Source organism: Halyomorpha halys, unplaced genomic scaffold (assembly GCF_000696795.3).
Source record: "Halyomorpha halys isolate HHAL.00 unplaced genomic scaffold, Hhal_1.1 Scaffold214.1, whole genome shotgun sequence".
Classification (NCBI taxonomy): Eukaryota; Metazoa; Arthropoda; class Insecta; order Hemiptera; family Pentatomidae; genus Halyomorpha; species Halyomorpha halys.
In genome coordinates, this window is record NW_027110944.1 from 728,479 (window position 1) to 745,250 (window position 16,772).

Genomic DNA, 16,772 nt, shown 5'->3' on the forward strand with positions numbered 1-16,772 from the left:
GTGTTTAATTTACATTCAGCAACTAATCCTTATTTTATAAATGAATAATTCGAGTTAAAACATTGATAACTACAAGAAATATTTTAAATTAATTATGCAGGATATATGTCGCATAGTAAGCGTAACGGGAATTACCATTTTTAACGGACATTACAAGACAACTTAATACATTATATGTATACATTTTTTTTTGTTGAGCTATAAAAAACAAGTATTAATTATTAATTGAAATGCTTACTATTTATACAAAAGTATATATGTATACATTTATGTAAATAATCTTTCTTTTGCTTATTCGCCGCTATAAAAATCGTGCAAATGACGTATAATAATAATATTCGGGTAGTGCTTTCTCTATTACATTAAGTGCTCCCTTCAACGAGCTCATAAAGGATTTTCCGCTTGACGCTTATACATTAATAATAAGGATATGAAGGTAAAATCTTATTTTAAAGTGGCAAAATGCTATCGGGTTGCCAGTTGTGTACACAGCAATATGGGGAGAGTGTTTGTATTTGTTCAGTGCTCCCCTCTCTCGCATATAACAACTTTAATAACTTCCTAGTAGGTACGATCCGGCTAGTGATAGACTTATTCTGGTGTCACACGATGTGTAAACACTTACCTAACAGATCATTATGATATTTCGAATACCCTATTTGGTACATCTGTTTTCCTAAAAATATAAAAAAAAATTTTTTAAATAATTTATTTATATATACATCAGGTAAATTTGCTGTAAGTGATATTAGGACATGATAAAAACATGTGGAGAATCTACCCATTGATAAAACTCCAAAAACATTTTTACAGAAGATCTCGAAGCCATCTTCTTTTCAGACACCTAGGAGGACTATTAGATAATGAAGGAGAAGCTAGGTTAGAAACGAGTTGGTATGGGTGGTTGGAAAGTTTATTTTGGAAGGATTGGTATCTGGTTCTGGCCAAATCAGCAACATAGGGGACATTGAGGTCCTGATGGATGATTTGATTTGTGACAAAGTAAGGAGCATTAAGGATTTTACGAAGGATTTTGGACTGTAAGGATTGGATTCGAGAGGAATTAGATGGTTTAGTGGAGCCCCATAGCTCAACTCCATGTCCAAATAAGCCTTATAATAGTCATGTAGATTAGTCTTTTGTAATGGATTGGAAGTTTAGACCGTTTGTCTAGTAAATGTTGTAATAGTCGGAATCGACGAGCAGTTTCCTGTCTTTTCAGTCTTGTATAAGGATTCCATGTCAGTCGTTTGCGCAGATTTAGTCCTAAGTAACGGATCTGTTCAACAGGAATAAGTGGGGTATTATTAAAAGATACTGTAGGGCAAGACGAAGGAAAATATTAAAAAAAAAAAAAAAAAAAATAATACAGATTTGAATATGAAGTAACGGGAGGCAGTAAATTAAATGAACGATGTTAAACATGGTAAAGAATAGGGTCTCGAAATAAAAACGCGTAGAATGAAGTATACAATTACTTAAGAAGAAACGGGGATGGATACGAAATTAGGAATATGTTTTAGTGCAGAGAAGCTTTTGATGCAACAAGATCTAAAAGAAACGAAATTAAATTTAAAATAATAATAAGTCTGGACTGGTTGTTACTTTTCTCTTGTGAAATTCCTTAGTTAGCATCCACTGCTATGCTACTATTATTTAAGGATAATGACAGAAATATGGTAATAAAACAAAAAGATGGTAATAGAAATGGTTAAATTAAAGTAATAAAAATCCCTGAATACACCCATTTATAAAAAAAAAAAAATGACAAACTAAGAAGTAAGTACTCATATTACCTACCTCAGGCAATATTTGTTCTTATAAAGAACGGGTTCATTTTAAATATTTAGGTTAGAATCACTAGGATTAGGCATTTAGAAAACTATATATTTAATCTTCCTATTTTGCACAAGATTTTATTTTTTAATTCTTACATTCATCTTTAGTTTAACATGTTAAAGTGTGTTAATAGAAAAAGTTGTATTAAATGGAGAAATACCTTCTTTTAGCGTGTTAATACAATATTACATTTAACATGGTTGAGTGTCTGTTAATAGGTCTGCTAAATGGAGAATGACGTCACGCAGCAAACCACCTGATCTCTATATCGTTTTGATAGGTTAGTTGCTCGTTATTCGGGTTTGTTTTGTACGTTTTTAAATTATAATACAGTACTGGAAAAAAGAATAATGAAGTAATGAATAAAAAATAAGGAACTAGTGAAGTGAAAGAAAGATGATGTGACGAAGCTGTTAGAAGTTCCATTCTTTCGTAAGTTTTACAAGGTTACTAAACAAGTCGCTCAGAACATCCGTTAGGGTGTCGTTAAATCGCTCTGCATTTAACATACAACATGAACTTTAAATTAGGCTCCTCACAATCATATACATAAAATATTTAGCATGTTAAAACTTTCTACATTTAACACATCATAAATGCCCCACCTATAGGATGATTTGAAACAAATCGTATGCGAACATTCCTGAAAAATTGTCATAAAACGCTAAATACCAAGTTCTCAAGGAGAATTTCCTGTTAATGGCTGAAATAACCTATCAAGCATTGCCTTGATTACTTACATCTTTCTAAAAGAAATTTGGGAAAAGTAAACCTTTAAAATGATGGTAAATTCAAACTCTTAAGTTGTTCCAAAGCTATATTTTTTATAATTTACACCTCAAGGTCCGACTTCTTATGCATTTAACCAAACGGTCTAAGATTATTCCACGTCGAATCTCATCCTAATTATAGGTTTGACTGTTTAAGGAGTGGAATTAAAATAATTAATTAAAAAATAGTTATATATTTTTACAGTTACATACCAAAAAGTATGCAGTTTATCTGCATACCGTAACCAACAAGATTGGAAACTCTTATAAAAGTTTACTCAAATCGTTAATCAACGGTTTTTTGACTGCCTACGGTTCATCACTTTCTCTCAACCAACATATCCTTAATCCTGAATCGAAAATGGTTCAGTATTTCAGTACAATAAGAGAATCCTTTAAAATATGAGATCACAGCGCAAAATAATTTTTTTTAAATGAATTTTCGCTTCTGAAGAGCCTATATATAAAAGTCTAGCTAACTAAATGTAGTATATATTGATTTCCTTTGATTAAAAGAAATATGATTTATTAAAACAAAAAAATTAATGGATACAAATTTTTAATGTAACCTTAAGCAGGGTCCGAAAATAACTATTATATTTTAACAATACTGCTGTATCTTTTCCTCCAAAGATCTCCGTCAAGCTCTGTGACATAAGTATGAGCCAACTTAAACCTAAGGAACCATATTTGTGATTTTCTAGTAGGAACCTATATTATCAGAACTTTTATTAAAAGGTTTTGGTGAGAACCTATACTAACGGAAGTTATTAGGAGACACTTTATCTAAAGAGTTTTTGACATTACGACTTCTTGTTGAACTTATATCGCTGCTTTGCTTGATTCGTAGCATATCCTATAAAAAAAAAAAGTTTGATTTTATTTAGAATTTGACGCATTCCAAAGATGGTACTGTCGACTGGTTACTTAATTTACTGAGTTAGTCAAACTGACTATCTCAATAAGATTTTTTTTTTAAGTTTTAATCAAAACATTATAAATGTACGAGAACATATTTAGATTTTTATGTGTATATATTATTATTTTATTTAAAATTTTTAATATTCATGTTGTAAATTTTGTCTCATACTCGTTGAAGGAGGGGGGGGGGGAGAAATAAAGGTGTTAAGGTAAAAAAATCATATATATAAAATTAATTTTACTATACCTATTGATACATTATAATCAGAGATGGGCACAATTAGCAATTATTATTATTATTTTATGGGCAACAGACCATGGAGGCCTAAGTCCTCGTACGATGTATTAGTAAATACATCGTATTTCTACACGATGCATTTACTAATACATCGCGCGTTTCTTGACGTGGTTTTTTTTCGCAGGGTGGCTTCGTCACTCCCACGCCTATATTTTTTAGTGAGTGTCACCCTTTGGCGAACGGGCCTCACAAATACCCGGGGGGGGGGAGGTTCTCAGTGAATTTTGCATTATTTTGTGCTTGAAAAAAGCCCGGGTGAGACCGGGGATTCGATCTGACAACCTGTGGGTTGGTAGACTGGTGCGTTAACACGCTATTACCGCTGCTCCCTTATATATAGTTGAAACTAATAGCTAAAATTACCATGGGACTATGCCGACCCTTATTCATGAATGAACCATTGATAAATAAATTCCGTAGCCATGACTATTAATTAGCTATTAGTTTCAATTATATCTAATGTTTGCTAAACTCTGATTATAACTTACATCATAATATTCAAAAGGCAATTACTAGTTATAATTATGTAGAAACCCAATGGAGTTGGTCTGCACAACGTTTTCAATTAAGTGCCTCTCTCACTTATTTTTATTTTCCATGATATAGTTTTTTAAAAGATTTTCTTGGAGAGGGCCATAATAGGTAGTGGTTGTAAGTTGAAACCTATCTAATCCCATGCCACTAAACCATTATTTCAATAAAATATTGACTGTTTTTTTTTTTCAAGTATGTTTAACTAGTAACTCTAGTTCTGTAGGCATTTGGGACTAACTGTTTCTTGAACGTCGCCCGGCGAGAAGGGAGATCCAATCCGACAGAGAGGCCTGTGTTGTCTGCGGTGCAAGAGACGAGATGTTGCTACCGGTAGCCGAGGGTGGAATACTGATCCCATTGTGTATCTGGGAGAACAAGAAGAGAGAAGATCAAAGTCAATTAACTGTTGACCAGGGCTGGTGGTGAGTGGTGGTGAGTCACCGTTGGTGAGTGCTCTGGAAAAAGAAAACAGACAAACACACCCAACCCCTGCACCACTCTCCACTGAGCAAGCTTAAACTCAACTTCCATCTCCTCTTTCACAGCTCAACGGCCAATGGTCATATTGCTCTATAACAAGAACGTGTTGTCATTTCGTAAAAAAAAGATCTGGCTATATTCCCCGTGCAAGGAAGAGTGAGTGTAAGCTCTTATGCTTTGACTAGATTAAAAAGTTCATCCCGTTTTATTAAAAAATCTTGATGGTCTTCGCCAAAAACATTTGATACCCTTTTTGATGTATACCTGATCACTACCGATCCTTTACCTATTTAATACAAATGAATCTGTTCTCATAAAAGTCTCTACAATTACAATTTTAAATAGTTTTTTAATGCCTAAACAAATAAAATAGAATTATAGAGAACATAAATCTATACATCATTATTAGACCTCAACCCAAAATATGGCTTACAAATCTTGCTCCTGATAAAACTCCTAATCTCCTGAAAATAAATTAAGTTCCCAACCAATATATACCCAATATAGGTAGTCCTTTGGACCTTTACAGGATCGAACATTAGCTAGGAAAAGTTTGTAATAGCAAAAACATTTTGAAATATTATTTTTCCAAATCTCTTAGTAAATGATATACTAATAATTTTTACAAATTATCATTTCTTGTGTCAATCAAATACCAATTGTTTTTGTTTTGTTTTTTTAACCTAAAACTTTTTAAGGGGTTTAAAATCAAAGACCATGAACAAGGAGAACAAATACAAACAGAAAAACAACTGATTTAAGAGAAATGTGTTAATTTCACTGAGAGAATTAAGAACTTAGAATGTATGTTTGGAGAAAGAGAGACCATCCCAAGATAAACAACCGAATTCTTAAAAAAAAAAGTTAGAATTGGTTTGGAGGTGGATTTCGCTATAGCAGAAACTATAATTCTTGACCTAAGTATTAAAATATACTTAAACATATTTATGGAAGGAGAGAGTTTTTCCCATTTCACGAATATTCTCCCTATTGTATTTTTTTTTTTTTATATAATTTTTTTTTACTGTTTATTTATTGATAGATATTACAATCTGCCACACAATAGTGGGCAACAGATAACAGTGATGAATGATCACATTCATACTAAAATAATAATACAAATAAATCTCTCTTAAAATATATACAAACAGAAAGATAAACAAAATGAACATAATCAAATTATGTGTATGAAAAAAAAAATAACATAATAATAAAATAATATAATCTCTAGTCACATTTACACTCTTATATACAATATTTACACAATCTACCTCAGGATCCCTGAGAACACTCTATCTCCCACGTGTGAGGGGTAGAGCAGAGCTCAAAAAGATCCCAGTGCATCCCTCTCGTCGCATCACTGGTAGCCAGTGGAGGCTGAGCAAATGCGCTAAAGCCATTTTTTATAATTAATTTCGAAAACAGTGTTGAGTATGCCCATATGAGCATCTCGTAAATCCGATCTGTACAACCTAGTGAACAACTAAGTTTAGTTTTTTATTCTTTGCCTTCATGAATAAAAATAGGCTGAGGAGGTTTACCTGTGCTGGTAAGGATTTAACAGATGACTTAAGCAACCTCATTGTTTATTTTTATTCCCGAGTCTCAGAGGAAGGTCAGTCAGTGGTTGAAGGATTTCATACTTAACATTTCTATTGTTCTAATTTTAACAGGAACCAGGGGTTCCCTACTCCAACAACCAATGTGGTGACGTATTTGGTAATACCAAGTACAATTTCGCTTGGTACTTACGTAGGGTTTTTCCCGACATAATGATTTATCAGGTATAACATTTATCCAATAGTAATAAATTTACAACTCTTTCCTTTTCCCAAATTCTATACTATAGTTTACTGTTTCATAGATATTATTTCGCAATTTTGAAGGACCATAAGACAAAGCTTAAACGATGGTCGTTTGGTCGACTTAAGAAAAAACCAAAGATAGCGAATATAGTTGTGTTCTAATTGAACACTTGATGTTAAATAAGGGCACTCAACTATATTAAGCGACTAATGGTGACATGGCCTTAACCACTATGACAGAAATTAATAATATTTTTTTCACATCGACACCCTGTTAGTGTTTAAAAAAAAAAATATCGCGGCACCCTAGTTAGGCTAAAAAAAAATTCAAAAATGTAGCCACGATCATACTTACAGTGGTTGAGTAAATAAGAAAAAACAATGCAAAGTAAAAACATGAACGTACTATACATACCAGGGGTGGCCAATGTTTCAGTATATAAGATCTATATTTTATCTTACAACTGTGTGGCGATCGAATTATATAGCCGTAGTCTAAAGGAGAAAGGGTATGAAATGCATACTACATTTATACGCAGTATAAGGTGCATTTCAGTGAGGTACAGGTAGATGAGAAAAATATATGTTCTATTCAATCTATAACTATTTTTTATTTTTTAAATCGCTTATTAAGTTTTCGAGATATAGACTCATGAACAAAATAAATTTCCAGACCCAACTTTTTATAGTATTCCGGACATGCTGTACCTAACAAAATAAGATTTTACGACATTTGTTCAAAATAGATTTTTACTTACTTTTATCAACTTCAATCTATAATTTGTTGTACTATTGGTTCGTAAATATGAAAAGGTTGTGATAAAAATGCAGAGTAAGGATGGTAATTTGATTTCAATATTTTACTTTAGCGTTTTTGTTTTTTTGTGGCCGGGAAAATTTATCATGAAATTATATGAATTACTTTTTGCTGATCTATCAATAGCTCCTTGAGTATTTTAAAGATATTTATATAGAAATAGATATACGGCTTATCTTTGTACCTACGTAAAAACAACAAAATTATTTAAAGGACCAATAAACTCACGTCCAGGAGAATTAAAAGAACATGGATAATTATTAACAATATTTATTAATTCAAAGTAGCTACAGATAAAGACAAATTTAGAATTTACTTTCTTGCCTCAACATTAATGGGAACACTGAGTTTGCATGTCTCGAACAAATAAATTATAATTTCGTTTATAATCTGTCAAATATAATAATAATGAGTCTAAGCATAGCGTCCGGTGACAAGTAACATGAAAGTCAAAATCTATTGTGCTGTGTGAGCAGTGAATTCAAGTCAGAATTCTAGGAATTTATAGATTTTGTAAATTCTCAGAATGCATTAAACTATTGCTAGAAAGTTTTGTCTTCTACAATCGCTTCGAAGTCCATGGTACACGGAAATCTACCATCGACGATCGACCAAAATTGAGCTCACGATCGACTTATTGGTCGCTCCTGATATATACGCTTGGAGCACCCCACAATGACGCGGAACCTACTTTGGGATCCGCTGCAATTAGGCATCATACTGAGTTTTCAAGGAAAACCTATCTATTAATTTTCCAAGTATGAGAGACTAAACACCTCGCGACAGATATAAACAGGAACATAATTGAAAAGGTGTTTATGTTAGGCAGTTAATAAATATCGTGGGACGGAAGAGCGAGCAACAAATGAAAACGATGAATAAATGAGAGATGTAAATGCTGGGAGGGATGGGGTAGGGGGTGGGTGTGAGTGGCGTTGACAGGGCACCATTGTTGGCTTAATAATTGCAGACTATAATGTCCAGGGGCGGGCATTGTAGTGTCGTCTGCAGCGGGATTAAGCTCCCCGCACAAATATTAATATTTATCGCTCCCTGCACAGGATCATTGCAGGGCGATCGCTTAGGCATCCTTATATTGGCATACGGTAGCCAGAATGGATCGTTCTGTTCCCAGGAACTAATTTCAAAATGAAAGCTTAGATCATTGTAGAACTAAATACCAAAACATTGCTGCTAATATTGCTCTATAACAAGAACGTGTTGTCATTTCGTAAAAAAAAATCTGTCTATATTCCCTGTGCAAGGAAGAGTGAATGTAAGATCTTATGTTTTAACTAAATTAAAAAGTTCATCCCGTTTTATTAAAAAATCTTGATGGTCTTCGCCAAAAACATTTGATACCCTTTTTGATGTATATCTGATCACTACCGATCCTTTACCTATTTAATACAAATGAATCTGTTCTCATAAAAGTCTCTACAATTACAATTTTAAATGGTTTTTTAATGCCTAAACAAATAAAATAGAATTATAGAGAGCATAAATCTATACATCATTATCAGACCTCAACTTTAACCCTAAATATGGCTTGCAATCTTGCTCCTGATAAAAATCCTAATCTCCTGAAAATAAATTAAGTTCCCAACCAATAACCATTGGTTAATAATAATATAAAATAACCTAATAATATAAAATAAGTGTTTGTAAGATCATTATTAAAACCTTAAATACGCTGCATAGAAATAAGACTATGCCCCTAAAAATAATATATACCAAGCAGTTTTACAAAAGCGCCACTCTTTATTCAACGAAATCAGACAAATAAGGAGAGTTTAGTACAAAGAATTCGATGGGTAGAAATGATAGAAAGATCGCAATATAGTGAAGCTTCAATATAACGAACACTCATAAGGAAGATGATGTGTCCGTTATACGGAGGTTTTTGTTACAAAATGATCTCATAATTATCGGGAATTACAAATGGAGTCGATAGAGAATTGCATCAAGAAAAGGTTCATGAAGTTACCGACAGTTATAGGAGGAGTGGACCTGCAACTTGGGAAACCCAACCTCAACCCGCAGAGTGAAGCCCAGGCTGCTGCAGGACATCTTGTTATAAATTGTATATTTATCAATGCTATTACTGACATTATTTCTATTTTATTTTGATTTTTTTTTCTTTTCGCCTTTTTTTCGAATTAAGTTGTTTTTTCTTCCCAATTAGAGGACAATTGTTGGCATTGTTAAGTCCATGAATGTCGTTATTTTAGTTATTAACTTTACTTTTCTCTCTTATTAAGAATTATTATTTTTATCTATTTATTTTATCTTATTTTTTTTTTTTTTATATCGTTGTATTTACACCCCTAGTTAAATATAAAAAATTATTAAAAAGAGTTATTCTAGAGATATCTCGTTTCAACCATCGTTTTGTTTGTTGATATTTAATTTGTTACCTACAAAATTTAGTCCTGGAATCGTGTGATTGTACAGTGATTTTTTATGATTTGTGTCTGTTATGGAGAAGTGAAAAGTGCTGATGATGGATAAAATTGGTGTCCATGTCCGTAAAGGAGAGGCTCCGTAATTGAAGTGCTCAAACGCATTAAAGACATACCTTGTTGGCTAGGAATATAGTAAAACTGTCCGTTTTAAGAAGTTTAACTGTATTTAAATTTTTATATTTTGTCCGAGTTGTCTGCGCATTCGTCCCACTCTGCGTCTTCGCCGTTTTGTCCTCCCCCACTTATCTACTTTTTAAAAAAAATAAATATTTGATTTTTTAATTGTTTGCAATAGAACTTAATGATAACAACGTTTTAAGATGCAGTTTTAAACAGCATGTGCAAAAGATGCTCAATGTAGGTTATATAATTTAATTTCGAAAATTGAAACCCAGACTAATCCAAAATGCTCTGCTATGAGCTCTATATATATTTATTTTTTCAGTATATAAGTCACTTATTTATTTTATTATTTCTATAAATATTAGTCGTTTTTGTTTCGTAAATCTTCTATTACACATTTATTATTGTAAATTCTTATAAAAATAAGTCTTGATTATTTTTTTTTTACTATCTTTTTATTGCAAATTATTCAATAATTATAACATTTTTAAATCACCACATTATCAATAGTTAAAGACAAATCAAATTATTACAGTAACGATATAAGGCTAACCAGAGCGAATATATTCATTTAACTTTTTATTTTGTCTCATGATAAAGAAATATAAAAGCAAAATAATTTAAATTACTCTGATATAAGATAAAATGAAATGATAAATTCAAAAATGCACTACTTTTTCTTCCCCCCTCTATACAATATTTAGTCAGCCTTGAGAACTCCTGACCAAGCCCTTGTCTCTCAGCTGCGTCACTGGTATTGAAAGCCACTGGAGACTGGGTAAGAACGTTAAAGGAGTGCAGAAGATAAAGTGGAGACGTTCAAGTAAAGACAGAGTTAAGAGTATTATCTAAAGCCTCTGCTGTTTAATCCTTCAAAGAGGATTCCACTGGAGAAAGTGGTTTGAATATGGGTTCAAAAGAATGACTGATTCGCCGAGTATCACTCCTGGATATAAGAGGGGTTTCGACCAACTCTTGACTACTTAATAAAGATATTCTTCTGCATTTTCAAATTATTGAAATTCTTCTAATCAGAGTGATATCCAGCTAAGAAACATCCATACAATGAATTTAACAAATGGAACTTTAACGACGTGTTTAAGGATCGGCTAGAAAAAGGTGGGACCAACTATTATTTGTTGCTAAGAGGGAGAGAGGCCTAGGCTGAGAGAGATCGATCCAGGAACAAACACTCGACCGCTGACAGGCCTCACTAGCCTCCTATTCCCCAGTTCCTGTTACTGACCAGTTTGACAATTTCCCAGTGTCAGTAATGACCAATAACTCGATATTAAACGATGTGATCCACCCAATAATTATACCTTTCCTAATATCCTTCTCGAGCAGTCAATCCTTCATGAGATAATGTTGAAAAAAGATAATGAAATCGACAAGCAGGCGGAACTTTGAAAACTGTTGAACATGAGAGCTCATTAATACCATTTCTTAGGAAAATGATAAAGAGGTTCATTTAGTACAAGAGCCGGGAAGAAAAAAAAAGGCAGTTATTTCACCCCAATTTTTGATTACTTTAATGAAAAAAATGTATGATAATTAGTCAAAACTGATGAGTCTGCCAAGTATAGGTAGGGGAAATAAAAAATGGCGGCTGCTTAAAAACCTCAAAAAACATTTTTTTTTTCATTATTTAAAGAAGAGTAAATTTTTCTGAAATATTAGCCCTAACAGAGCTATTTACATCCAATAGGTGTCGAGATAAAGCTTTTTAAAAAGCAATATTTCTTAAAAAGATTAATTTATTTTGAGAAGTCTATATCTCAGGAACTATGTGACGTATTGATGTCTATTAGCACTCAAATTAAAGTTAGTTTAATGTAGTATAAAGTAGTTTATGACCTTTACCTTAGTAGGAATAGTAGTTTTCAAGATATTTGCTAAAATAAATTGATTTATAGTTGTTCGGACAATAAGTTTGATTTATGAAAAACATTATTTCAGAAACCATAGGATGTACAGATGTCTACCAATCAAATTAAATTTACTATAAAATGGTTTATAACGTTTATCTTTGTAGGAGTAGTAGTTTTTATGATATTTGACAAAATAAATTCACAAGATGTTCGTATAAAATGTTTGATTTTTGAAAAAATATATCTCTAGATCCATAAGACCCACATATGTCTGCCAGCACTCAAATTAAAGAAAATTTAACCTACTATAAAGTAGTTCATAATACTTATCTTCGTAGGGATAGTAATTTTTATGATATTCGCATATGAATATAAATTTGGAAAAATGAAAATTTGTCCGAACAACTATAAATAAATTTATTTTAGCAAATATCATCAAAACTACTATTCTGACGAAGATAAACGCCATAAACTACTTTATATCCCATTAAACTAGCTTTAATTTGGATGCTAATATACGTAAAATGGTTTTTGAGATATAGATTTTTCAAAATAAATTCACTAACTTCTGATCATTCAGTACGTTCTGTACAACATTGTTATGAAATGTTGCTTTTTAAAAAGCTATATCTTGAGAACTATTGAACGTAAATAGCTCTATTAGGGCTTACATTTCAGAAAATTTACTCCAATTGAAATAATGTTCTCTTCGATTTTCTATTGTTGTTGTTAGTTTTTAAGATATAGACCTCCTAATGAAAAATTAATGTTTTTTTAAGGTTTTTAAACAGCCACCATTTTTTATTCCCGCTACGTATACTTGGAAGACTCACCAATTTTGATTAGTAATTATAAATAGTTTTCATTAAAGTAATCAAAAATTGGGGTGAAATAACTGCCTTTTTTCTCCTCTTGGGCTCTTGTACTAATTTAAATAGAATGGGACTCATGATACAAATTTATTCGTATGATTAAACACTCAACAAGTCAAATTTTAAAGAATGCTAAAACGCGCCTCATCAGATAATGTCGATAGCATATTACTCTTTGCTTGCATAGAGGCACTCTGAGAAAAAAAAAAAATTGGATTTATTTTTAAATAATGGTGTTTCAAAGATATTAACGTAGACAGGGATTTCTTTACCTACTGTAGCCCTTTTATAGACTATTTCTTAGGTAGTAGGCTTGTCAAAAACACACACAGTCCATGATACAATATATAGAATACACAAAATGCAAAATAAAATATTTATTTATTTTTTGTTAGATGCGCCAATATTGATGCAGCAATATAGCGATATGATCAGAGAAATTAGTGAATCAGGTGAGTTCACGTGTGCAATATGATTAATTTAATTTAAAGTGCCCATAAAAAGTGTTTTAGTGCATTTCTTATTAACTACGTAAGTAATAACATTATACAAAAATTCATATAAAAAATACATAGTCATTAGAACTAAATGAATGGATGAGATCAAAATTATAAAAAAACTGAAACTTTAAACAATTCTAAGTAAACGTTTCGTAATTAATATAAGATTAAAAAATATCACAAACCGATAGTAACTCTTGGAAGAAGTTATTATTTATCAAATATATTGCACCTTACAAAGACTAATAACCAGAGAAACTTTAAACTTTAACTTAATGTAAATCTATACTTTCCCGTGTAATTCCGTCGAAAACTAATAAAAATTTTGTACGATTGCGATACTTACTTGATAATTAAGTTAAAGTAAAAATCGGAAAAATCCGAGACTGACCGACATGTCCCGACCTCTTCGCTATTATTTGTTAAAATGCTGTATTACTATAGTAGATAATCATAAGAAGAGTAGATATTCGAAATTACTACTTTGAGAAACCCAAAAATACCAATTTTTAAAGCAACAGAAAAATAAAAGTTCAAAATTGCTTTATTTTATTTAAGACTTAAATGCAGAATTTTTAAGTACCTTTATTTATTTATTATTGAAAAAATAACATTCACTCATTGTTGGCAGTAAAACAATGGATGCATATAAAATATGAAAAAATTATTAAGAACAGTCATATTTTCATGTTTGTTTTGTCAATTGTCAATTTCACATCCACTAATTTATATATGAAACTTATTTTAGTCTTGAATAATAAAGATAAAGCTGTTTTAAAACATACAAGATTAAGTTTATCCCAAAGTAATTGAAAGCTATGTGATGCGTGCATTGCACCAATTTTTAAAAAAATTATTTAAGCGTAAACGTCGCAAAATATTAAACTCATTGATTTGATTCCCGATTCAGCTGCCCATATTTTTTACTAAGGGAGCCAAGGTACCGAAATACACGTTTATAATTAAGGTTTAATTAAAAAAAATAATCTCCATCTTTAATTTTTTTTCATGCATCGTCGTTATGATGATGTGAGTTGTACATACCTGTGCTTGGGTGAAGAGTACCCGCCTCTTCCTGCGCTGGGTGAGCGGGAACTGCATGGGCTTGCTGTCGGGGACGCTGCAGGTGCTGAGTGCAGACATGTTTCCCATGTTCACTGGTCCCGAACCTCCACCACCCATCAACCTCGAGACTGCAACAGTTCCACATTGATAAATACACTATCGCTAAACAAATATTCTCATACTGTTGATCTACTGTAACTCAACTGACTACAGATTTTGGTAAACGTTTACATAAATGGATAGGAAATATTAATTACTTACAAATGATGCCTATGAAAAGAGTCTAAATTAAAAGATTTCGGTATCAGCCAAGTTTTCTTTAAAACAGTGTAAATCTTCGACGGATGTTTTTACGAAACATAGATACTATAAAGATTTATTATTAAATGAAAAATAACCATAAATCAATAAGAAACTGGATACAAAAAATCTGGTTTCGTTACTTCATTTTGTAATACGTGTGTAGAAAAATTAATAAAAAAGTAATTTTCAGAATTTATGCATTAAGTACTTTCAAACAGAGTTACTCTTATCCCTCGCTGCAATACCATGAAAACTTTAGAGTAGCGGAGTGCGGCCCACCAGTGTTTGTATAAGGTGGGAAAAGGCTGAAAAGGAAATGTCGGTATTAATTATAAATCCCTTTCTTAGTTATCATTTTGGAGAATAATGATAACCTTAGACCAGAAATTGAAGATAACTTGTTCCACTGAATTCCCTCTCAAATGTGGTGCTGTATCCCAATTTTTGTTTATTATGTTGTTGTTTTTTTTCAACATTCATTCAATACAACAGTAATTTCAATTAAATTAGGGTCTTCTACATCAATTCAACACACTTTTGAACCTTATCATCACATATTTTCTTTAAATATTTCAAAGATATTAACTTGAAAGGTGTGAAATTTAATTGTGATGTTTCCAATCGTTTTAGAATTACAGAGCTATTAAGTCCTCATAAATAGGCTAAAAAAAAAAAATAATACAAAGTTTAGGAATGTAGAAGTTTCCCTAATTTAGCAAGAGAAATGAGGTATGTGTCATTTTTAGTAGATTTCACGCCCTTTCTTATCATATGCAACACTGTATAGAATAAGACATATTAAAACCTAATTTAAAGTTTATATTTTAATTTCCTCGGAAAGTACAAATTTTAAAATTTATTCTCTGAACAGGTTATGTTTACGTAACTCGCATAGAAAAATATATATATGTATATCGGAAAAGATTCCTTATTGAAAAGATTAAAAACTAAAACTACACTACCATAAATTCAACTCTTTATTCATACTGATACAATGTTAATATTAATTTTTTTATGACAATAAACATAACCGTACGTGAATTTCAATTACTAAGCAAGGAAATATATAAGATTATTTTGTCTTCGTAAGCTTCTGATTGCATTAAAATACTGGTACATAATCATTTAAGTAGAAAAGAGCGTGGGAATATTGATTTAACCACACACACGGGAGTAAAACGTAGAAGAAAGATAACAAAATCTGTTTGATAAGCTAGAATGATAGACGCCAGTTGAAATTCCAATTGGAAAAAGGAAAATTATAAATTAAACATCTAATTAATATAATTATGAATAAAACAGCTATTAGAGAAGCAAGGATGTGTGAAACTAGCTTAAATTACTATAGGATAAAAGAAAATTATAATTTAATTTATACTTTTAATCAAATTAAAATTAATTAAATATAATTTATACCGGGGACGACGGTTGCAGGGTGGCAACACGCCTGGCCATCAACCCAAAGGTTTTCAGTTCGCGCCCCTGCCCCATCCGGGTTTTTATCAAGTATAAAATTATACGAAACTTACAACCTCCCCCTGAGCATTTGTGAGGCCCGTTAGCCAATGGGTGGCACTCGCAAAAAACAGACGTGGGAGTGGAATCGTCCCATCATACTCCCACATATGTTATCCTATGAAAAAAACACGTCAGGAAACGAGCGATATATTTCCGTATTACATTGCGCAAGGCCTTGGACCTCTACGGTCTGTCGCGCCAATAATAATTTAATTTATGATTATATATTAAACAGCCAATTAAAATAATTATAAGTTAAACAGCTGTTTGAGAAGCAAGAATAAGTGAAACCAGCTTGAATTGCTGCTGGATAGAGGAAAATAATAGAACTTGAATTGAAAGATATTATAAACAACAGAATCAAAATTTTTGGAAGAAGATAGTTGACCGTATGAAGTAGATCGTAGGAAGATAGTCCAGGTGGTGGTCAATAAAGGTATCAAAATAGTTTTAAAAAACTATTTATCGTAAACCAACGTAACGGCCCCACTTGAGTTGTCCGTTTTGTTACAATCTGACAGCCCTGACGAAGTTCTGCAAAGTGGGGCGAAACGTTAGTTAACCCAGACTATCTTACTACAATTTTTATTT

At 31.8% G+C, this 16,772-nt stretch overlaps 1 protein-coding gene across 1 annotated transcript in view; it reads right to left on the minus strand.

The window, feature by feature from the left end:
* The window catches only part of LOC106679670 (homeobox protein Nkx-2.1), a 145,611-nt gene that overhangs the window by 41,805 nt on the left and 87,034 nt on the right, over positions 1 to 16,772 (minus strand). The window contains exon 2 of the mRNA XM_014418951.2: positions 14,340 to 14,488. Coding sequence (XP_014274437.1) covers positions 14,340 to 14,488 — 149 coding nt within the window. The remainder of the gene's footprint in view (positions 1 to 14,339; positions 14,489 to 16,772) is intronic.